This window comes from Rhinolophus ferrumequinum, chromosome 7 (genome assembly GCF_004115265.2).
Source record: "Rhinolophus ferrumequinum isolate MPI-CBG mRhiFer1 chromosome 7, mRhiFer1_v1.p, whole genome shotgun sequence".
In the NCBI taxonomy this organism is placed as follows: domain Eukaryota; kingdom Metazoa; phylum Chordata; class Mammalia; order Chiroptera; family Rhinolophidae; genus Rhinolophus; species Rhinolophus ferrumequinum.
Window position 1 is genome coordinate 25,286,832 of NC_046290.1, and position 25,575 is coordinate 25,312,406.

General features: G+C 41.5%; 1 protein-coding gene across 2 annotated transcripts in view; it reads left to right on the forward strand.

Annotated features, from left to right (window-relative positions):
• EGFLAM (EGF like, fibronectin type III and laminin G domains) overlaps window positions 1-25,575 on the forward strand; it is a 152,087-nt gene that overhangs the window by 27,341 nt on the left and 99,171 nt on the right. For both annotated transcript variants that reach the window (XM_033111275.1, XM_033111276.1), the window contains exon 2: window positions 24,907-25,016. In XM_033111275.1, coding sequence (XP_032967166.1) covers window positions 24,907-25,016 — 110 coding nt within the window. The remainder of the gene's footprint in view (window positions 1-24,906; window positions 25,017-25,575) is intronic.

Here is a 25,575-nt window from a genome sequence, read left to right on the forward strand (position 1 = left end):
AAGACTAGGCTATTTGAACAATAAATCACATCAGAAATACTAGGAAACCCTTTAACAACGTTTTTGTCCTGATCCAAATTTGCTTTACTCTGTGAGCTTGCCCTGACCACGTAGTAATTACCTGGTCTTTAAAGTGATTACCTGGTCTCTAAAATCACACTTCTCAGGCAAAAAAAAAGCCAGCAAGAGCCATTCATTAGAAAATACGATTAGCACCAAAGATTGAGCTTGTTGTTCCTGGGCTCACTATCCAAATAATAGCACCATCATTTCTGGGCTCTGAAAACCTCCCACCAAAGATTCACAACTACTTGCCACTCTCCCCCAGCCCTCTAACCGCTGTCCCCTCCCATGCCCCTGGGTCTCTGATAGAGAAAAGCTGCCAAAAAGGAGATGGCTAGCAGCTGGGATCTGCTCCTCATCAGTGTCCCAAGACAAAAGTTAGTCTACAGCATTTCAGTCAAGATCCAGTGCCATTCAGCCCAAATCCACATCAAGTGTAGACAACACCATGGGGAGAGTGGTTTCTAGAAAACTGAAGTCGTTGAGGGCTTACAAAGACTCAGGCAGAAAACATGTTCAAGCTTGACAAGATGGGTAACAGAGGAGCTGTCGTCAGCTTAGAGGAGGACGGTGGTTTTCCAACATGCTCTGTTTAGGAACCTTTACTGGTGGTGCATCTCTCTTTGATGTTTTCTTCTTTTCCATCTGTACAGCAATTGGCATTATTCAAAGGCTTCCATTTTAATTAACTCTGACTCCAGCTGTATCTGAGCAATGTCTGAGTCATCTTTAGAGAAGATTTCCCAAATACTGTCTTCCAGAGCTCTTCAATTAGGAGAGATGTAATTGTACCTCCCAGCTCCTTGTACCTCCTCTGTTGCTCCCTAGTAGCGTGACACCCTAACAAATAACTCGCTTGCTCAGTCCTAATGAGCCCACGCCTGTCTTCACAAGCCCCTATCTTTGACCCGTGTCTGGGGCTCAGCATCAAGCAGGCCAGGGCCGCTGGAGCTGAGTGGTGAGAGGCGAGAGAGCAGAGCTGCAGTAGGGGGTCAGCTCTTGCAAGGTGGTGAGGGTCAGATTCATGCTGAGGAAATCAGGAGCCACTGCAGGAGCTTGAGCAGAGGAGCGACCTGGTTGAATTTTCTTTTTAAAGTAACACTCTGGCTACTGTGTTGAGACTAGGCTTTAGAAAGTTAAAAATAGAAACAGGAAACCTGTTAGGAGGTAATTGCTGTAATGCAAGAGAGAGAGAAGATGGTGACTCAGCCCAGGTGTCATGGTGAGGGCAAAAGCCTTACTGTGTTGGATTAAGGGAAAATGGGAGAAGAGGAGACAGTGAATATTGATGGCAGTTTTTGGGGAATATTGCTATAAAGGGGAGAAAAGAAGTTACCAGGCAAAGTAGAGTCAGGAGAATTTTTTCTAAGATAGGAGGAATAACAGTAGGTTTAAATGATTTGTAGCTCAGGCTCTTTAAATAGCATTGTGACCTCTTTCTGTGTTCGAATGCACATAGAAAACCCAATAAAATATTACTGCTGGTGTCCTGTGGGGATTGGTAGAGAGGTAGAGTGGAACAAGGTAAAGATGATAGGAGAAGGAAAAGAGATATTTGAGGATTGATACTTGTTAGATTCTATGAGTTTTGGGAGAACTGGTTATCAGCCACATCTAGATCAACCCAGTGTCTTGTGCCAGGCAAGTTGTCCAGCGCCTGGTCTACAGTTGGCACCAATCTTGTGCTCTCCTGACAGCCCCAAAGGTCCAGCTTAATCCTGTGATAGACAGAGATCAGTCTCAACTAGACATATAGACCTCATAATATAGACAGGAGATCTCAAGCCAGGATTCCTCTAACATAATAATGAGGGACCTGGCATAGACTTGGGAGTCGGCAGGTTGACATTCACATTTCAACATGTCTGCTCTCCTGCTGTGTGAACTTGGGCAAGTCTTAGAGCCTTTATTTTAGCTGCATCATGGGAGCAATAATAATGACTGTCTTACAAGGTTGTTATAAAAATTCAATGAGAGAAGAACTATAAATGTTGACACACAAAAAAAGGAGCCAGTAAATTAGTTCCCCATTCCCTTCTAAAATATAAATTAATTTTATTTCCATCTGTAGGTTTATTTTCCCCCCAACAATTCATAGGCACTTCTTCAAATTTCAGACTCTGTTTCTTTAAGAGATTTGTTTTAAAGTGCCCAAAAAGAATCAAAAAGAGCACTTCGAAAACAAGCTGTTTCTCCCCATGTTCAAATAACTATAAAATGGATGATATAGATTTTTCTAAAGTTCCCCTCACACCTGGTAAGAGACAAAGCCTTAGTTATTTCAGCTCCAGGGTGATTTTCTGAACAGGTTGTACATGCTTGAAGTGAGGATTTCATTAGTAATCTCTACTCATGCTGCTCCCTAGCTGCGCTCATGCCCTCGTAGCCCAGATTCAATAGTGAGCTCATTCTGGACTCTTGAAATCCCAGAGCTCAGCGGGTATCATCCAACTTAGTGTTCACAGCTGCCCGGGAAGAAAGATCAGCAAGGGTTGTTATTTCCATTTCACAGAAGAGGTAAGAAAAGCACTTGCAACTTGTGGAAGTAAAGAAAATAAACCAGCTATCCCTGGGTTTTATCCAGAACACTTCTGGGATATCTCTAAAGCACTTCTTAAAAAGAAAAAAAGAACCATTTCCTAAGTCTAACTGTTCTTCCCGAGTTTACTGTGACATTCTCATTAGTTCTCAATCAATTAGGAATGAATGGGGGAGACAGCCAAGTTGTTGCCTAAGGAGTGCTAAAATATCACAAGGAAGTAAAAATGTCACCGGAAATGTAAGATGGAGATCATTGTAGTTACCAGAATGCCTCTCATATAGAGTACTTTATAATTGGAATATACATTTTTGTAAAGATACTTTAGGGTGGGGTGGATGGGATAAAACACTCAAGGGGAATTCGTGTTAACAAAAGAGTCCCTGAAATGCCCTGTAGGGAAGGTGAGTCCAGTTATCTACAGGGCTGCTAAGTTTGCTGAGTGAGTTATGCAAGTCTGGGGCCAGAGCTGAATTGCTGGGCAGCACTGCTGAAAGCGGAAGCTTGGGATCACTCACCCTTCTTCATGGTCGCCCAGGAAGTAAGCAGCCTGTCCTTCTAAATACGTATTGATCATATATGTAAAGAATATTTATTTGAGTTTCTGCTCAAATGTTGGAGGCAGTGGGTGAACTTGAAAGTACTGTGTTTCCCCCAAAATAAGACTGGGTCTTATATTAAGGTTTACTCCAAAAGATGCATGAGGGCTTATGATCAGGGGATGTCATCCTGAAAACGCATGCTAGGGCTGATTTTCCGGTTAGGTCTTATTTTCGGGGAAACACAGTAGATGGAAGAGTCATAAGTGACTTAATAGATTTAAGAAAACAGACTCCTAAGCTGGCAATAAGGAAAGCCGAAAACCTGTCAGATTTATTTGAAATCTTATAAATTCTCAGAGTGAGGTAGCACTAGATATTTCTAAAAGTAGGAGGCAAAGGGGAAGCTAAAATAAAGAAGACTGATTGAAAGTGTGATTGCGAAGTAGAATCCCAGAACTCTTTTTAACATCAGCATAGTTGGGCAATTCCTCCCCTCACCTTCCCAAAAGACTGGTAAAGCAAAAGTTCTGAGAACTGCAGTCACCCATTACACGTGGAGGTTGATAGGTACCATACTGAAAACTAGACATACACAGGATGCTGGCTGGTACCTACAGTCTTCTTTCTTACTGAGTTCCCATATTTTTGACAGACAGACTTCCTTCTTCAGGTAAGATATTGAAGGATCCCTTTCTGGAATTTGACCAGCCTAAGAGGAAAGAGTTAACGATATTGATATTGAAAACTCTTAAAACAGCTGCAGTCAAGTTCACAGTTAAGAAGTCTAACTAACACACACAAGTGTGTTGAGCTTTTCATTCCTGAGCATTTAAATCTGAGCAGATAATCAAGGCTTCCTAAGCATCTAAAGAATGCCTCTAACGTGAAAGGTAGAAATCAAAATTATAAAACAAATAAGCAACCTGGAAGAAATGGGGACTATCAAAAGAAAAAAATTAATGTAAAAGAAACACATCAAAAAAATTATTCACTCATATCCCTAGAGAGATAAGATATTATTGCAGCCATGAAACATGAGCAGGATAGTATATAAAAGGAAATAACCAGAGGGCAAAAAAAGAGCTCTGGGATTTTAATAATATGATATCAGAAATTAAAAAATTCACTATAAGAATTAAAAAGAAAATTGGAGAAATCTTTGGAAAAGTAGAGCAAAGAGATGGCAAAGACAAATGAAAAGGTAAGACAATGAATGCCCAGTCTACAACATCAAATGTCGAAATGACAGATACTCTACAAAGGAAGAACAGGAAACAAACACAGGACAACAATAGAGGCAGCACTTAATCACCAGATTGGGTGGGTATGGTTATTATGGTTGTCAGCAGAGTGGAGCAGTAATAAGAATAGTCTGACTTGCAGAGAGATCTTGGTCTTGGCTAGTTCATCATGGTGTCCCTTGAACTGAAATCGATGGACAGCCTACTAAATTATTACTTGGTTTGCAAAAGTCTAGGCCTAATGAACAGAAATCTTTATTTAAATCACCACAATTTTTTAAAAAGACAGTAGCACTTTGATGGGGCACCAAATTATTAGTCAATTCACAAATCCAAGTTCAACAGTTAGTAAATATCTGTCCTAAGACAATGGGCCCAGCAGAGCACACGTTGTAGGCCTGATGACTTCTTGGTTTGGGCCGAAGTCCTGGTTGTTGGTGGCCTGGCCACCTCTTGGCTCACAGGGATGCTGCAGTCCTTCCCCAGTGTTGATTGTTAAAGTTCAATGTCTAATGTTCAAAGCCATTTCTGAATTGCAGTTGGTGCTATTGTTGCTATTCTATAATTCATATTCTTTTGCTTTCATGTAACTCTAGTTTTATTTATCCTGTTTACATGTGTACTGAAATTACACTGCTGAGTATATGATATTTCTAAGACCAGTGAGAAAAATCTCCGTGTGGTGGTCTGTTACACTAGTGATCCCCAGTGAGCCATGCTGCCCTGTGGGTATTCATGCACTTCCACAGTCCTCTGTCCTAGAATCTGGGCTCGCCCTATGATTTGCTTTAACCAATAGAATGCAGAATGCAGAAGAAGTCATGCTGAGCCAATTTCAGGCCTCAGGCTTAAGCAGTCAGGAAAGCTCCTATTTTTTTGCACTTTGGGAAAAGCCAGCAGAATGTAGGAAGTCTAATTGCTCTAAGAGCACCGTGTTGTGGGGAAGAAGCCCAATGTAACATGAAGAGGTCACATGTAGAATTGATAAGCCCAGCTGACACCAAGGGCCAAGAACCAAGACCCTGGGTCACCAACCCCAGCTGGACTTCCAGCCAACAGCAACGCCCACGAGCCACCATGTGAGCAAGACGTCTCAGAAGTGGATCTTCCTGCCCAGGTTGGGCCAACCTAGGTGACACTGTGTGGAGCAGAGACAAGCTGTTTTCACCAAGCCCAGTCCAGATTGAAGAATCATGAACAGATGAGTAATAAGGTCATTTTAAACTGTTAAGTTTTGGGGTTGTTTGTTATTCAGTAACAGATAGCTACATTAATATTTTTTTTGTTTTGTTTATTTGTGTATCTGTTATACTTGGCACCTGGAATAGCCTATGGATCTGTGTTAGGCTCCATCTTCTCACATAGCTATGAAAAAATGCTGATTGTAGTTTTTTGCTGCTCTTTGCATATAATTCTCTTGGCAAAGATCTTTTCTCTTTGAGTAGCTGTCCAACTAAGGAAATGTTTCAGACTGCTCAGACATTCAAGGGACAAGACACTATGAATTCACTGGTCAGGATTTTCTAGTATTTTTGACGCCCAGAGTTGCACTACTGTCTGGCTTCGCTGCCCAGTCTGACCTGAGGGCTGGGCGTGGCCTCCTTTGACTGCTCTCTTGACATTTTTCTTCTCTTGGTTCTCAATTTGCTCTCAAGTTTTGGGGGCAGACCTAGTTATCCCATCCCCACAGTTTTGTGTGGGAAGGAACAGTTTCCCAGAAAAAAAAAAAGTTAGAAAGCTGTCCCCTTAGGAATAAACAGACTTCTTCTATGTCCTTTTCAGATACTTTCAAAACCTCTCCCCTCTCACAGCTGCTGAATAAAAGGCGAAAGGGTAGCCTGCATTATACAAAAATGGCACAGCCAAAATCTCTTGTTATATTTGAAAACCAACTAGCCCCACTCCTTTCCTTTTCATTCCATCCTCCTCAGGGATGTCTGCCAATAGCACCCCTCTCAGCGCCCTCACGACTCTCTCTGGTAAAGCTGGCTGACTTTTGCTCACGAGACCCTCCATGTGCTGAGAGCTGGGTTGTACCAAGAGAAAGGAAGCTTGGCGGCTTGGTGCAGTGGAAGGAGCACCAATTTTGGAACCAGACAGATCAGGGTCAGAATCCTAATTCTGGCATTTCTCTAGTTATGTGACCTTAAGCAAGTTCTTTAAACTGTCTTGAGCTTCCTTATCCGAAAACTATGATATTTAATGCATACTTTGTAGGGTTTCTCAAGGTTTAAAAGTAAAGTGTATTGAGAACCCAGAACATAGAGTGGATGCTCAAAAAAAAGGAGCAATAAATGAAGAAGATGATGAAGATTGACTCCAGAGAAGGAAATAGGAGTCAGAGCATTCTTAAATGCTTCTGCCCATCAGGCTTACCTCACCCAGGTAGACAGGTAGAAGAGGATGGAGGAGAAGAAAGACTCTGGAATGAAGAACCAAGATATGCCTGGTTTGCATATCACCTACAGACTTGCTGTGTTGGGTTGAGAAGGTTGGGTACTGCATTGTCCGTTGTACAAACAATATCTGGTGGCCTTGACCACCTAGGGATCCAACTGCAGTCGTGGTAGCTGGATAGGATTAGAACAGTGGTGTGATGGCACTTGGTCCCACCAGCTCAGACAAGCCAGTTGTTAAATTTTCAGGAATTTTGCCAGGCAGCTGTTACACATAGCCATCATAAAAGTTATATAAGTTTACAACCAAGTACTCTAAACTCATCACTTTTAATTATTCTCTGTATTTTGTATTGTCTGTGTTCGTGAGATTATTTACATCTGGCACTTATACCGCAGAAATATTGAAACATCTCTTCTCAACTTCGTGTGTAACGATATCACATTGGTAATGCAAAATTGGCCATGGTGTGAGTATTTACACGAAAGAAGTTGGCAAGCCCTACCAATTAGAGCCTTTAGAAAACCTTTACCAGCACTCCACTGAATGTACAGAGGGTGCCAAAAAAATGTATACACATTTTAAGAAATGAAAAAACTATTAAAATCATAATACTCAATATGTGCCAATAACAAAAGATGAATACAAGTCACATTTGACTTCTGCAATTACAAGAGGTGTTCAAAGTGGTTACCATCAGCATCCAGACACTTTTGATTACAGCGAACTACCGCTTGAGCAACGTTCACCAAAGAGTCTACTTGTATACATTTTTTTGGCACTCCTGGTAGACAGGGTCGAGACAAGCAAATCGTAATAAAAGCACTTCATTCTTTTGCAGCCCAGTACGTGTTGATTATATTGAGCTAGACACTAACACTAGTAAAGAAAAGAAATGGTCGGGTGCAAAGTAGCCAGGTTTTGCTCCATCCCCAGCAGCCTGAGGTGCGGGTTGCGCTGCCCTCTCCCTACCTCTCTCTTTATTTGAGCCCAGTGTCCCCCTACACTGACAAGCCCACAGCCACCAACGTGTGTATTCAGTAGCAGCTGAGGAACCAATGGGGAGTGTGAGCTGAAGCCTTGAGACATGCACTCTGTGTTTGTGCCGTGTCGCACACGTGAAAGCTGCAGCTGCACTGCTGGGCGGGTGGTCTGGGAAAGGCTTCTCGCTCAGCCTTGCCCCGTGGTTGCATTTGCTCATCCCTGTCACTCCTCTGACACAACAGGAAGAGGGGACAGACCGTCCACTTCTAGACAGTAAATTCAGTTCTTTGGGGGACAGGTAAAGTCCAACCTGCCTTTCACCTTAATGAATGATAACAACCCGATGCTACACAATAACACCAAGTACCACCACACGACAAAACGCCAGACTGTAGTTTCGGCCATGACAGAGCTGGCTCAAATAAGCCGTAATGGGGGATTCCGAGTCTCTACTACTGTTTGGAGCCTCCAGGGTTACCAAATGTGTGAGGAGCACCCACAGCACGGGCACTGGGCGGTATTTCTTCCCTAGAACAAAAGTTGATTCTTTTGAAGTGTTTTTACAGATTTGAGTGACTGTTCCCATATGCTTTTCTATCTTTTATTTCTCCCAATTCCCAAACAGTGTAATCTTGCCTTCTCTCCATTTATTTAAGTCTCTGTTTTGCTCTGAGTTTGCTCTCTTCAGATTAGCAGAGGGGTTAAGAGCTGTGGACTCTGGGGTCGGACAGTGGAGCTCAAATCCTGCTGTCACTTACTAGCTATACAGCTTTTTGCCAAAGTTTCCTCATCTGTGAAATGGGAATGATAATAACACCTATTTACTGCATGGGATTATTTTGAGGATTAAACGAGTTATACATAGTATGTACTGCGCTAAATCACTCAGGTCCTGTGTGGCACATAAGGGCTCAAAACGTGTCTGTTAACAATTTTTCTTAAGAATAAGTGAATGAACTAATCAGAAACAGTTTTGGAGACAAAGAGGAAAAACTGAGGGTTGCTGGATGGACGGGAGGGGTGGGGGGTGGAGGGGAGGGTGAGGGGATTGGAGGACAGTCGGTGACCACAGGATGGCCACGGGTTTGAAAATTAATCTGGGGAACGTAATTTGGTGGTTACCAGAGGGTAAGGGGGTTGGGGGGTGGGGGATGAGGGTGAGGGGGATCAAATGTATGGTGATGGAAGGGGAGCTGACTCTGGGTGGTGAACACACAGTGTGATTTATGGATGATGTGATACAGAATTGCACACCTGAAATCTATGTAATTTTACTAACAATTGTAACCCCAATAAATTAAAAAATAAAATAAAGAAAAAAAAACAAAAAAAAACAATTTTTCTTTAGTTATTTTCATATGAAGCTGTTCCACTGCCCACCCCTGTACAATTTCAATCTTCCTTCTTGCTTCTTCATACTTTTCCCTCCTTCTCTGGGTATCTCTTTGTTTGAATGCTATAATTTAACCACTAAAAAAAGAAAAAAAAAAGCATCAGTTTTCCCCTAATGTCTTAGCATAAATTTAAGTCCATTATCATCTACCCTTCCAGCCTGAATTTACAGACAATTTCAAATGAAATACAAGGTTGCAAATGTAATGACATTGCCCTTCCTTAAGATTTCAGTCTTACAGGAATTTTATCAGACAGGCCTCTATTTAAACCAATTGGGCCAATAAACTCTCCTTCTTACAAAGAACTGTTCACATGTGCCAACTACCGAAGAATGATATTCTCAGGGTGTCACTCTGTGTCAGAAAGCCTTATGATGGCTTTCTGGGGAGACTCTTTCCAGAGGTGGCCAGATGTGGGGATCAGCGTCTCCGCCTTGCTTACTTTCCTACTGCTCCCACTTTCTCTCGGCCTGGCCCCTTGCCTTTCTCTCTCCCACTTGGAACCATAGATTTGTCCCTAATGACATTTTGTATGCAGCAGCCATCTGTTATTTTTTTGTTGTTGTATTTTTTGTTTTAAGGGAAGCAAGCATGGAAATAAAGACATCTACAAAGCATTGTAGTGTGTTTAGTGTATTTGTACTCCCCCCACCCCATCAAGAAGTTTATCAAATCATGAACTTGGAGCAAAATTATCAAGCCTATAATTCCAAATACTGAGAAAGAAATGCAAAACAGACATAGAAACAGAAGGAAGGGATGACTACTAAAGGTCTTGGACAATCCCCACACTGAGCAATTGAGAGTGTACTTTCTTCGTTACAGAAAAGGGGGCCGCAGAGGGAAAATGAGAAAAGTATGGGAGCTGTATGTACTAGTTATTTAACAAAGCAGTTTGTCCAGTAGTTAAGAAGGGGGGAGGGAGCTCCAGAGTTGGCATGCCTGAGTTCACATATAAGCTCCTTTCTGGCCAGTCCTGTAACCACCACAGTCACTTACCATTCTCAAAGCCTCAGTTTTCTCATCTATCGAATGGTATCCATAAGATTGTTGCAATAGTTAAACACATTAATTGCTGTACAGTTACAAGCACTGGCTTTGGAACCTGTCTGTCTCGGTTCAGATCTTGGCTCCGTTACCTACTCATCAGTTGTGTGATTCTGGAAAAGTCGCTCAATCTCTCTGTGCCTCAGTTTCTTCTCAATAAAATAGGGATAATTATAACACATTATGATAGGATAATATATGGGATCAGTAAAGCCTATTTGGCATTTAAGAGATGTGTTAGATGTTATTCTTCTGCCTTTAGTTGTAGGTGCTTCTGCCTTGGTTTTGTAATGTACCCCAGCATGGCACGGGACACTGTCAACACTCACTTATTATTGTCATTCAGATGCTTATTTGTCTCTCATAAAAGTAATATTGCTCTTTACAGAAAATTTAAACACGTGGAAAAGTAGAAAGAAAAATGAATCACTCTGAGCTGACTACAATGAACTTTTGCTGATATTTTTTCAGAGTTTTTGTTCTGAATAATTTTGTATCAGATGTGCATGCATTTGGTAGGTGGTCTTGTTTGCATAACATCCTAACATAAGCATGTCCCCATGTCGTTAGGAACTCTTTGTAAGCATCATTTTAATAATTTCAATGATAGGCTGTTGATTACATACATGTTACTATAATTTACTTAAATAGTCTTTCCTGAGTTCCTGTTGTTTTTAATTTTTCAGTATTATAAACATATTGAGATGCTGTGCTTAAGATTTTTTCCCCCTCATATCTGAGATTATTTCTTAGGCTAGATTGTGAGAAGTACAATTACTAAGTCGTATTGCTATATATCTAAGAGTCCTTGTACGTTGCCCAATTACTCTCAAAAAGAGTTATATCAAATAAAACTACAATCAACATGTATAAAAACACACCCTTTATAGAACTGGGTTTTATCATTTTTAAAAACTTATTTCAATTTATAGGTAAGCAGTGACCCTCAGGGTTGTAGTAAGTCATACTTATTTAATAGTCATGTGTTTTGAATATTTTTGTGTGTGTATGTTTTAAAACTTTATCTTTTTTAATAACTTGTCTGTTCATGCCCTTTGTCTATTTTTCTCTATGAACCGTAAAATGTTTCTGTTGTATTTTGTATGAGTTCTTTATATATTAAATGATATCAATCTTTTTCTATCTGTAAATATTTGTCCCCAGGTTATATTTTATCTTTGGTTATTGTTTTGAGAGGAAGAAATGATTTTCCAAAAAAAAGAGAAAAAAGTGAAATCTGTTTATTTTGTGTACGATTTGTTCTATTAACGGAAACTTAAAAGTAAATATGCTGGGGTGCATGGAGGAGACTCCTCTTATTTTATGGCTTACAAGTGTAAATTTCTCTAATTCTTTAATCCATCGGGAATTACAGTTATGTTGGTGTGTAGTATGAATTAAGGTTAGACATTGATTTTCTCTTCTAATTTGCTAACCAACTGTCCTAATGTCATCTGTTGAATAATTCTTCCATTCCCCATTGATCCAACATGACTTCCTCATCATAAATTAAGTTTTTATATATTCTAGGGCTATCTGTTTTTCTCTATTGATCTGCCTGTTCACTTCTATGCCAATACTGTGGTGTTTTAATTATAGTTGAAGGGTATTTTAAGCCCACTATTTCAAGGGAGAGTCCAGCGGAGCCAGAACAATTATGTGAATGTGAGGATATGGGCAATAGACACGTAGACGTGCCTAATAGTTTTGTTCTCCTTGCCCATCTTCGGGCCCTGAACATGTCACAGAATGATTGGTATTTGCCGAAAGGAAATACTCAGTGATGTGTGGAGCTCTCCCAGGCATTTGCTCCACCAGACAGGGCCTGGGTAGTTCCCACTGGCATTTGCCTCTCTGACTCTGCTTTGTCTGTGTTCCACGAGAATCCCCACTCTGCCACCAAGGAATAGAATCTTTCTTCACATCTTGGTAGGATGCTAACGTTCATCCATCATGGTGACCTATTGAACTCAGCTGGGACCATGTGACTATGAGCTCTGGTCAGTGAAGGTAAGTGGTAGTGATACGTGTCACTTCTGGGAGGAAGCTTGAAGAGCCAGCATACAGTTCACCAGGCTCCAGATAGAGGTTATTCCATTAGCCTGGGCCCCACAGAGTGGATAGCATGGAAGACAGTTGCAGCCAATGAATGATAAATTAATCCTTAGTGTTGTAAGCCACTGTAGTTTGGGAGTCATTTATTACAGCAGCATGACCCAGCCTATCCTGGATGATTGCACGAGTCACAATATTTAACAATTGGTATGACATGAGCATTAACAATCAAGATGAATACCAGCCAGGACACCATGGAGATACATCTGGCATGATTGCTAGCCTAGTACTTCAGTCAAGTCTTAGCATCTCATCTCTTTAAAGTGACTTTGCATATCTCAAATCTCATTTACTGGGTATTGATTTTCTAGCTTAGATTTTATAGTCCTTAGTGATTCCAGCCCCTCATCTCAATGACCTCTGGCATGATTTGCTGTGCTGGACAATAGACAACTTCATCTTTGATTGTTTCAGCTATGTTTATCTCTTTTCCTCATTGAGACCAAGTCCTGATAGGTGTGGTCGATGTTTATGCAGCTTCTGTCCCTTCACAGGCTATAGCACCATACTGGACAGTCCTTTATTCATCCACAAACATGTATTAAGTCCATTTTATGTTTTCAAAGTCTATGTGTGAGATGCTGCTATTAAACGTTCTTAATTAATCATTAGACCTTATTGATCCTAACTGAACAGGTCTGCATGAATGATCTGAAATTAGAAGCATTAGAGAGTCGAAGGATATCAGCTTCCTCTCCAGCAAGAGGGAGTCCTATAAAACCTAGTGATTGAAAGGCTTGATTTCTGGAGTCCAACCAACCTGGATTCCTAGCTCCTCCACTTATAAAGTGTGTGATTGGGGCAAGTTATTTGATCTCTCTCAGCCTCAGTTTTCTCATCTGCAAATTCTTTGTAAAGATTAGATGAGAAAATATGGGTAACTTGCGTAAGCAAGGAAGTGATCAAAGCAGTTAATTTTATTTTTATTTGCCTTTATTACTGGTATGGCCCAGATGTCTTTGGGGGTGCCCCTGTTCCTGGCTGATTGGTTAAATTTGGTACGAAGCTCCATACATCCCTCCCCAAGGCTCAGGAGTTGTCCTCAGTTCATGGTCTGTCTTTATCACTTTGGGGTAGCTCTCTTTCTCAGCTCCCTCACCCCTCAAAGAGGACAGTAGCAGATCCTACCTCAGAGTTGTGAGGATTGCTGAGTTAACACAGCGAAAGCCTTTAGAACTACATCTTGACACATATAATAATAAGCAGTCAATACATTTTTGCTGTTGTTCTTCTCCATTTCCACAGTTTTGTAAGTTTGGCAATTTTTATTGAATAATGGGTATCCGCTCCATCTTGCAGACTCAATTCCATGGGATTCTGTTGCCTGGCCGAGCCACGGTCCCACAGCATGCCCCTTCTACCCCCTCAGCCTTCTTGAGACAGAAGGTCTAATTCAGAAAATTTCCCCATTTTTTTATGTTACCATTTAAGATGCTACTAAGAAAGTGGGGAGGGCAAGGGACAATTTGCTGTTTCTGTTCCAAGAGGCAGAAGAAGAAGGATATGCAGTCGACACGATTTTGCCAGCAATTCCTGCCCCATGTGGTAAATCCGTTTGTCCCCATCAACATTCTAGTGATCCTCCCATCATATAATCCTGGAAGTTATTGCAAATATTCATTTTGGAGTCAGAGAGGCCTGGGGTCAAATCCTGGCTTCTCCATTTTCTAAGATCTTGAACATGTCAGTAATTGTCTGTCCTCAGTTTCCTCATTTAAAAAAATGGGTATAATGACACCTTTCTTGCAGAGCTGTTGAAAGACTTAGAAATAGTAACTTACATAATGTTGGGCCAGTTGTGTGCAGCCATGAGTTGCAGAAATCGGGAATCCAGCCAGGGATCACCTTGTTTATCTATGAGTGACTGAGGATGCAATTGCCTGGGGTGGCAATTTCAGCCTCTCTCCAAGCCTTGTGCCTGGCCTCGGGGTCTGTGTCTGCCAGAAAGAGGACTCTTTTTCCTATTTGTCCAAATGTGTCCTATGGTCTTGGGGGTGATAGAATAGACTCTCTTTGTAAAATGTTGAAGAGTGTGCCAAGCTTAGAGATGGTGGTCAATCAATTATAGCTGTTATCATCCTTAGCAAATTCATATGCCAAAACTATGAACCTTGTGTCTTTCAAGTTTCCAGCATTTTGGGAAAAGGGAAGTGGTGATTTTTGTTTCTATTTTTAAATGACTATTCATCTCTGTTCCCTGAAGGATAAGAAATTTTAAGCATTTTGTGGTTACATACAAGCTTATTCAGCTTATTGACCATTAAGCTTCACGTTCTGCTAACCCAGTGGCTTTGCCAGGAAGGAGCCACAGGTGAAGGTTTGGTAAAATGCTTTTTGCTGCCATTCTGATAATTGTAGAGGCCAGATTCCAGCCCAGCACAAGAGAAAGGGGGAAGCTGCTTCCTAAGTCAGATGTAGCCTGGAAACCAGATGTGCTGCTATATGGTGTAGAGATTGGTATTGGTAGGAAGAAACAGAAGAGAAATGTGACTCAGAATACAAGAGCGAGAGCTGCTCTCACCAATGAGTTATGATGGCTGCTGAGTCGCTAGCTGCACGTGGGCAGTGAGGGAAGACGTCAGCTTTCTGGGGTTGATTTTCAGGAGGGAGACAGCCTTGCCTGGCGAAAGGAGCCCTTCCTGGGAGAAGAGGGTCTCCTTCTCGGATTATGATTAAAAAAAGAGGGATCCACTTTTTTTCCCCCAGTAATTTTGGACTAATTTGAGATGTATAGAAGAGTTGTGGTAATAATTTAGAGTTTCCATAATTCAGCTTCCTGTAATGTCAACATCTTACATTGCCATAATACATTTATCAATACCAAGATATTAATGTTGGTACATGCTATTTATTAACTAAAGGACAGTCCTTTTTCAAATTTTATCAATTTTTCCATAAATGTCTTTTCTTCTATTCCAGGGTCTAACCATATTGAATTTTGCTGTCATCTCTTCTTAGTCTCATTCAATCTATGTCAGATTCTCAGTCTTTCATGATTTGACATTTTTGAAGAATATTGATAAATTACTTTGTGGAGTGTCATCTGTCTTGGGCTTGTCTAATATTTTCTAATAATTATGCTGGGGTTGTGCCTTTTTAGCAGGAACACCAGAATGGTAATCAAATCAGGGGACAAATGATATCAACATAGCCTCTCACTGGTGATGTTAATTTGGATCATTTGGTTAAAGTGATGTCTGGCGGGTGTCTCCACTAGTGTTACCATTTCTCCCTTTTCGTATTCTCTTTATTAGAAGTGAATCACTAAATCCAGACCAAGCTCAAAGAGGGAGAAGCTCCACCTCCAAGAGGAAAAAAATCAAAGAATTTGTGGACACATGCTAAAGTCACCACAGTACTTAGTAAATATTTTTGATGAGATAGTTTGAGCTATATTGTTTTTATCAAAGCTTCCCCCACTAAAGTTTACATTCACCCGTGGATTTTGCGATCACTGTGGTGTTCTAATGGTGATTCTCTTTTTCCACATAAGGACGCTTGTTGTGGTCACAATGATCCAAAAAGGCTTCTCATCTAGCAGTGAGCCTGAGGAAGGACAGAAAGGGCTGCCTTCTGTGAGACCAGGACATGTTCCCCGAGGTCAGCCAAGAGAACTTTACAGGAGGCTGGTGGGAGACGTCAGAATCTCTAGCCCTTACAAGGACTTCTTACATGGTTGTGGCTTCAGGCTCATGGGTTGGGCAGAATTAGTATTAGGAACACATATTTCCTTGGCCCCTTCCCCAGTGTCTCTTCCATGCCTTCTTTGGAAAGGTAACCCTGTTTCCTGCAGCAGACCCCCAACGCCCAGCAGTCTCAGGAATGAAGCATTCTCTTTAGACCACAGACTGGGAATGACTAGAACCTGAGCCAGGTCTCAGCAGGTCTCTGATCTGAAGCAAATGGCTCTGGTCCCAACCAAGACAGGGGTCTAGTGGTGGAGAAATGACTCACTCTTGCCCCCGTGATTTTTTCTCGTGGTCCTTGAGGTACTTTAGGCACCTGGAAGAGCAAATTCAGGTTTGTGGCCACTTTGGGAATATTTGCTTAGGAGGCTGAACTAAGGCCATCGCTGTAATGCTAGAAGGACGACAGGGATTTATTCAGTTGGTCATTTAGTCAATCAGAAAGCAAATATTTATGAGACGCCTACTATATTCCAGAGACTTCTTTTGGTATTAAGGATAAAGGTGAGCACAAAAGTTCCTGCCCTCTTGGGTCTCACGTTCTATGGGGGCAGCATGGAGAGTTGCATCTAGAACATAAGAGAAAGAGGAATTAAACCTGTTCCCAGGTTTTGAACTATGGGGAACATGGGAGAGATTTGGAGGCCAAAGGTGATGGTTTCAATCTGGAACATTTGGAGTTTGGGGTGTGTGTGAGCCATCAAGGCTGAGAAGACCAATTAGATATGCCTAACTCACTTGAAAAGCTCCATTTGGCAGGTGCCTGGGACACTGTGGGATTGGATGAGAACACCTGGAAAAATGAGACTCACAGTGGTGCTCACTCAAGAGCAGGTGCACATCAAGACCACCTGGAGAGTTCAAACGGATACCCCCATAATCATTTGTTGAAAACTTACAGTTCATTCAATAAGTTAACAAACTATTAGATACGCTATTTTGTCTCCTTCTACCCTGACAAATATACTTTCATAATGACCTGGAAGAACAAATTCAAATTTGGATTTTTCAGAGTCCTTGAATTTCCACTTTGAAAAGAGGCAACATGGAGAGAACTGGCCCCTGAACCGTGGTCTGGCACACCCCTGGCTCTTTCCTTCCATGAAGCGTGCTCCCGTGTACACATGTGGACACCTTAGCTTGCAAGCCTAGCTCTGTCCATCACCCATGTTGGCAAACAGCAATCCATTGGCCACCTCTCCCACCTGAGGGTGCACTGTGCAGCACTGTCCACCCTCAGAAGGACAGACCTAGGGGAGAGGCCACCAAGGACCAGGAAACAGGCTCAAGACTTTCTGGGCAGGCAATCTAGGGTCTTGGGGACTCAAGGAATGGTCTACAGGTGGAGGAGTCCCGGACTCTCGGTAGGCATGTCTTCTTGTCCTGGGATGCCACATTCCTGCCATGGGAGTGCTTGGCCTGAAATGGTGGATTACATTCTGGAATTACACGTTGGAGTGGTGGATTTCAAAGGGAAGGACGATTGGGATGTGAACGCTACCCCCTGCCCCCACAAAGAGAAGCTGGCAGCGCTTTGGAAAATACTTCACGCTGTTCCTCGGTGTCTGAGAATTTCTTGAATCGCCTAGGTAACTAGAACAACTCTTCTGTGTCTTAAACCCACATTTTTACTGCTACCTTGAAAGTATCACCTTGAAAAGTGGCCCTAGTGGCAGATTTATAGTGCTGATTTAGTAATAATAATAATAGTTGGAGCAAGCTTCAAAAAGATGGAAATAAGGGTGTTTTTTTTTCTTTTTTCCGATTCAGAATTTCCTGATTATTTTTAGTTACTCTGGGCACTTCCCGTTGCATCAGTGAATATAACTTGGTTCATTCTGTGAAAATCAAATAACTAAAAAGCTAGCAATGTATTTCTGTCACAGATGATATTTTTATTTGCATTTTGAAGTGTTTTTATGAATTGGATCACAAAACTAATTGAATCAGAAATGAATTTTGCTCAGGAAGTTGAAGTATTTTATGAAGTCAAATTACCATAAGAAATTGACCTAATTATTCAGAAGTTTCTCATGCAAAAAAACCGAATACAGTTTTGAAAGCCCTCTAAAGAAGAAAGACCAAGAATACAGCTCCCTCATGGCAAAGAAGCACACTTTTTATTTATTTATCTCTTAAGTATAGCTTTTAGCTTACAAGAACACAGCTTCAAGATATATTGTATAAATGCATTATACTAGTTTTTTAAAATATTTTTATTAAAATATAGCTAATGTACAATATTATATTAGTTTCAGGCATACACCAAGTTATTCAACATTTATATACCTAAAGAAGTGATCACCATAAGTCCAACAACCATCTGACACTGTAGCACACTGTCACAATATTATTGACTATATTCGCTATGCTGTGCATTACATTAGGTGTACAGCATAGTGGTTAGACATTTATATAATTTAAGAAGTGATACTCCTAACTAGTCTAGTACCCACCTGGTACTATACATAGTTAGTACATCCCATTGACTATTTTTTAACTTCCAATTAATCCAATTAGTATTTCTTAATCCCTTCACCTTTTTCACCCTGCCTCCACCCCCCTCCCTTCTGACACCATACATAGTTATTACAATATTATTGACTGTATTCCTTATGCTGTACTTTACATTCCCATGACGACTGTGTAACAACCAATTTGTACTTCTTAATCCTTTCCCCTTTTCACCCACCCCCAAACCCCCTTCCATCTGGCGACTATCAAAATGTTCTTTGTATCTATGAATTTGTTTCTGTTTCGTTTGTTTATTTTGTTTTTTTAGATTCCACTTATAAGTGAATTCATATGACATTTGTCTTTCTCTGTCTGACTTAACTACACTCAGCAGAATACCCTCTAGATCCATCCATGTTGTCACAGATGGCAAGATTTCATTCTTTCTAATGGCTGAGTAATATTCCATTGTGTATGTGTACCACCTCTTCTTTATCCATTCATGCATTTCAACGACACCCAGGTTGCCTTCATATCTTGGCTTCTGTAAATAATGCTGCAATGAATGTATCGATGAACACATACCCTCAAAGTAGCGTTTTAGGTTTCTTTGGCTAAATATCCAAAAGTGAGCTTACTGGGTCCTTCTTTGTCTTTTGTTATAGCCTTTGTTTTAAATTCTGTTTTGTCTGGTATAAGTATTGCTACCCCAGCTTCCCCCACCCCAATCCCCATTTTCATGAGATAGCTTTTTCCATCCCTTGTATTTTCAGTCTCTGTGTGTCTTTTGACCTGAAGGGATTCTCTTGTGGGCAACATATCGTGTTTCCCTGAAAATAAGACCTATTGGACCATCAGCTCTTATGCGCCATTTGAAGCAAAAATTAATATAAGACCTGGTCTTATTTTAATATAAGACTGAATCTATATAATATAATATAATATAATATAATATAATATAATACCAGGTTTTATATAATATAAGACCGGGTCTTATATTAATTTTTGCGCCAAAAGATGCATTAGAGCTGATGGTACGGCTAGGTCTTATTTTCAGGGAATCATGGTATGTATGGTGGGTCTTGCTTTCTTATCCATTCAGCCACCCTATGTCTTTTGATTGGAGCATTTAATTCATTTACATTTAAAGTAATTGTTGATAGATATGTAATTATTATTATTTTATTATTCATATTTTTTATCTTTTTTTTTCCTTCATCTTAAAGAAGTCCCTTTAAGATTCCTTGAAATACTGGTTTGGTGGTGATGAACTCCTTTAGCTTTTTCTTGTAGTTGAGCCTTGGTTGCTCTTTGTATGTCAGTGGAAGGGATTGACCCTTGGGCTCACTGGTTGTGAGGACTGGCCATGACTACAGTGGAGGAGTTGTGGTGCAGGGGCTGACCTTATGGAGCAGGATTCGCGTTAGCAGGGCTCTGGTGCCTGCCCAGAGTGCCCTTTGGGTGTGTTGTCCTTGTATGTGGCCAGGTGATACTCACACTCAGTTCAAAGCTGGCCACTGGGCATGCCAGCCCCAGGGCCACCTGGGAGGGTACTTGCTGCAGGCCAAGTTCTGCTGCAGCCTGTGCCCTGCCCAGGGCCACCTGGCATGAGCCACAAAGCAATCTGCAAATGACTGCTGCCTGTGCTGGTCTTGGAGGTACCTTGAGAGGCCAAGCCACAAACCAAGGCCAGCTGTCACTAGTGCTGGGCCTCAGGCTGCTCAGCCAGAGTTATGGGACACGCGAACACTAGATGCTCTTTTTTGGGTTTTGTGAATCTTTGAGAGACTCTAAGAAAGTCTGCAGCATGCGCCAAGGATGGCAGTTTGTACCATAAAGCTACTGGAAGCAGCTTGGGTATGCTGCAAAGTTGGGTGGGGAGGAGTCTCAGAATCACCAGGGCATGCTGAATGAATGGTGTCAGCCAGCTTGATGGAAACTCAGATATGGTGGCCACCTGTCTGCACGCTAGGGGTGGGGGTGAGAATAGGGGGTGGGAGGGAAATGGGGGAGGGCTCGACAAATAAATAATGGCTTCCACCAGCTCCTCCTTCTGGGAGAACTCTGCCCCTCCAGCCCTCACCCTGAGGCCAGATAACTGAGTTCCTCCCTGTATGTCCCTTTTGCCACTCCTGCTGCCCGAGCACTGGAGCTCAGAGTGTGTGAGTCCGTCAGTGAGTGAGTCTGTGGGCAGACCCTCCAAGAGGAGCACCTGGGAGTGTTATCATCCTCCGTCCCAGTCAGCCACAATCTATGCTGATTTTCACTACCAGACATTGTGGGGACTTCTCTCTCTGGCACTGGAACCCTGGGCTGGGGAGCCTAGTGCAGCACTGGGACCCCTCATTCCTCTCTGGTGGGCACCTCTGCAGCCAGGGTATCCCTCCCGATTTTTAATGGTCACACTCAGATGTGTGACCAGCCCGGTATGAGTCTCTGCCCCTCCTGCCAGTCTCATGGTGGCTTCTTCTGTGTGTCCTTAATTGTAGGACTACAGTTCAGCAAAACTTTAGGTGATTCTCAATGATGGTTGTTTTGTAGTTCAGTTGAAATTTTGATGTGAGTATGAAAGAAGGTAAGAACAGCATTTCCGTACTGCACCATCTTAACCAGCCTTCATTATACTAGTTTTAAAGGCTATTATTCTTCAAAACTAGTTTTCTGCTATGTAATATATATTTTTTGTCATTGTAACCGTTGTTGGTTAAATATGAGCATACTTTTTGTATTTAACTGCTTAAATCCTATTCAGTCCACATGTAAGTGGCCTACTATTTCAATTTTTTTTTTTTAGTATTGAGGGAGCATTAGTTTGTTTTTCTATTATAATAAATAAAATCCCAGAAGACCTCAGTATTATAACCATTATCAAAATATTTTTGCTGTATTAAGAGTTTTTGGAAATTATAGCTGGGGCTAGACTTGTCCTGTCCAAAGAGTAGACTTTCTCCTGATGACTCAGAAATTGTAGAGATGTGAGGAAAGTTACTTCCACTCTTATCTTTCACTGGGGTAGCTGAAAGAGGTTTAAGAATTACTTTGATTGGTTCACCCCAGTTTGAACCACATACTGATGTCTCCTTGTCTCTTAAGCTGCTATCAGGCCATGTGTAATGACTTCCCCTGCTGGTTTCTCCGGGCTTTCCAGGTCCACCACCTGGGATCTATCTCCAGCCCAGGGGTGAGGTGGGGCTAACTCCTGCCTTAACTCCTCCTGTTACTGGGTGGCTAACTCCTGCCTTAAGCCTACCCTCCTCCAGATATATGCCAATACTCATACAATCTATGCATAAATGGTGTGTCTGCTTTGCACATACAGCTTCAGACAGCTCCCAGCTGGAGACCGGCCTGATCCTCAAGGACACTTCAAACAAACAGACAAGGAGAAAAATGCTGTGCTCTCCATGCAAATGTTAAGCAGCCTTAAGACTAGGACTCTGCTGCTTCCTTCCAACCACATGGCCATCATACAGCCCTCCTACACACAACTTAAAACCCCCAGTCCTGTGGCCCCAACAACCTTCATGTTGTGTTCAACTGCTTTGCAGGAAAAAAAAAAAAAAGTTTTGTTTCGTTTACTAACATACATTCTCCAGTGGAGGGTGCAGACTAAGGAAGCTGTGGGAAGGAAACTGTATCTCTTAGGATCCAAAAAGACCAGAGAAGCCATCAGGGAACTCTTGACAAATGGCAAATAAGTTCCACTGAATGCACAGCTCTGAACAGTTGGTAGTGTTGCCCCAGGCACTGGGTTGAAGAGGATGGGTACCTTGTGACCAGTTTGATCCTGAGGGTGACTTCCAGGTTTCCGGAAGCCATGGTGGTCGGTGATGCCATTTATCAGGGCAGGGATTGCTGGAGGGGCTCAGGCTGAAGAGAAGGATTATGAATCCAGTTTTGACGTGTTGACATTGAGAGGCTTGCACAACATCTGGGGGCCACTTGGCAGTTGGGTACATAGGCCTGCCCCTCTGAAAGAAGGATTGGGCTGGAGAAGTAGATTGGGGAGCCACCAGCATATATGTTGTAGCAGGGATCAGAGCACCCAGGAAGAGGGCATAGTGGGAGCTGAGAAGAGGAGGTTGGGCAGAATCACTAAGAGCACCAATGTTAAGGAGTGAAAAGAGGAAGACCACCTCTCCCTTGTTTCTCACTGTCTCTGTCTTCTGTCCCATTGATGAGATCTTACACAAACTGACTCTAGACCTCAGTTTCTTCGTCTGTAAAGTGGGAATTACGCCTTCCTCCTCTCTTTCACGTTGTTATGAGGATTAATTGACTTCTAGTGCAACCTGATGGGTTAAGCAAACATTTACTATCAGTCCCTTAAAAACCCCACTAGAATGCTTGTTAATTGGGGAAAAGAGCATTAATCAGTGGGACAAATGGAAACAGACAGAAGATGGCGACAGTGAAATTTTAGAGACTGAAAGACACGTGGACAAGTGGCAGTAGATTTAGGAACCAAAGAATGATGATTGCTAAGCCGTCAGTGCAGGGAAGGTCAGAACCTGGTTAATATTTGCATAGTGCTTTAAAATTTACAAAGGTCTTTATCGGCATCTCTCTTTCCTCAGATAAGTCTCTCTTATTAAACAAACAAATGTTCAAATGGGAAAGATAGTGGTGCGTTGTATAGACAAAGCATAGTTTATCCATTCCTTTACCCATTACCAGGTTGTTTCCAGTAAAATTAAAGAAATGTGCAGATAAAATAAGAGTATATAAACTCATCAGATGTAAGACACAGTGATGCCAAATGGATGTTACTTCTGGAAGAAAGGAAGAAAGGGGAAACAGAATGGAGTATGGAGTTCTAGCTGTTTTTTTATTCCCTCCCTCTACATTAATTAATTAATTTTCAGCTTTATTGAGATATAAGTGACATAAACATTGTGTAAATTTAAGGTGTTGTACATGATGATTTGATATGTGTGATATAATGCAAAATGAAGACCCCAAATAAGGTTAGTGAACACATCCATCACCTCACAGTTATCATTTTTTTGTGTGTGGTGAGAACTTTAAACATCTTAGCAACTTTCCAATATGCAATACAGTACAGATCCCCAGAACTTAGTCATCTTATAACTGGAATTTTGTACCTTTTGACCACTTTTATCCATTCTTCTCCCCTGCCCCCCGCACCCCAAACCACCAATGTACTCTCTGTTTCTATGAGTTTGGTTATTTTTAGAGTCTCATATATAAGTGAAATCATACAGTATTTGTTTTTCTCTGTCTGCCTGATTTCACTTAGCATAATGCCCTCAAGTTTTATTCGTGTTGTTGCAAATAGCAGGATTTCCTTCTTTTTTATGGTGGAATAATATTCCATTGTAGACATGTACCACATTTTCTTATCCATTTACCCATTCATCCAATGATGGACATTTAGGTTCTTTTCCATATCTTGGCTATTGTAAATAATGCTGAAATGAATATGGGTGTGCAGATATCTTTTTGAGGTAGTGTTTTCGTTTTCTTTGGATAAATACCCAGAAGTGGGATTGCTGGATCGTATGGTAGTTCTGTTTTTAATTTTTTAAGGAAACTCGATACAGGTTTCCATAGTGTGTGAACAAATTTACATTCCTACTAACAGGTCACAATGGCTGTCTTTTTTCTACTTCCTTGTCAGATCTCGTTATCGCATGTCTTTTTGATAATTGCCAGTCTAACGGGTGAGGTGATATCTCGTGGTTTTGATGTGCATTTTCATGATGATTAGTGATGTTGAGTGTCATTTGTATGCCTGGCCATTTATATGTCTTCTTTGGAAAAAAGTCTATTCAGATCCTGTGCTCATTTTTAAATTGGATTATTTGTATTTTGCTATTGGGTTGTATGAATTCTTTTTACATATTGGGTATTAATCCCTTATCAGGCATATGATTTGCACATATTTGTCCCATTTTATTTCTTGTAAAATGATCTGAAAATTAAAATATTAACAATAATTGTAGCATTATACAAATGTTACTTATTTTGGGAAAGAAAAAAATCTTCCCTGTGGGAAGATGTGTGGAGACATGTGAGTAAGTCTGTGTGAAAGCAGCATACTCCGAGCGCTGGGCTTCCCTGCCAGCTCTAGTTGAGAATCTTCATGAAGACATGAAGCCAGGGCCCTGTCATGGCCTCTCACTCCTTCCCTAGATGTTGTGAGACCTGGCCTGGGCCATTCTCTAGGCCTTCACGTCCAGTGAGGCCCTGTGGTGATGCCCCTCTAGCTTCCACTATGCTGAGGAATCCAAGGGAACAATTGTGAGACATGGTTTAGAATCAGAACTGTCCTAGGGAATTCAGGGTTTAAAATTGTAAATACATATAAGGAATACAACAATAAAGAAAAAGAAAAAGAGAATACACACACGTAAGAATGCCCCAGGTAGGATTCATGGAGCTTCTAACACAATCTCTTTTGTTTTGGCAAAAACAAAACAGACAAGGTGGGGCCTCCTCTTCATATCACGGTGGACGCCTTGAACTGTACAGCTTTCCGTATCCAGTGGAAAATGCCAAGGCATCCTAGGCACCCCATCATTGGGTATACTGTGAGTACCTGGGCACCGGGATTTCTGTACTGGGTGTTTTAGGGTAACTATGTGTCCTTCCCATCTTTGCCCCTCCTACATATGGCCTCTTGGTATCAGCCCTCCCATATTAATAACTGCCCCAATTCTCTCTCCATGAAATCAAAGGAAATGTTTTCCTTTCAAGGGTGTTTGAAAATGACTGAAAGTCTGTTAGGGTCTACCCGGGCCTTACTCTGTTCAGGGATGGGAAAATCTAAACTAAGAAGGCATGGTTCCTCTATCCAATTGCCTACAGTCACCTTTGGAGACTGAAGCAGAAACATGGGCAATAATAGGGAGTCACTGTAGAATGTTGTCAATAAGCACAAAATACTGTAAAATCTGAATTACAGTAAAGAGGTGGACAGGCAAAGGGGAGGAGGGATGAGGGAACGGATTCCTGTCTATCAGAGGTTACAAAATTGGATTGATTGAAGTTCTCCAAAACGGTTTCTTTGAACTATATTTTTTTTAAAAGTCAGGAGATTACAGATAAATATTTGAAGTTCTGAAATCTCTGGGAATATGGGGAAAGCTG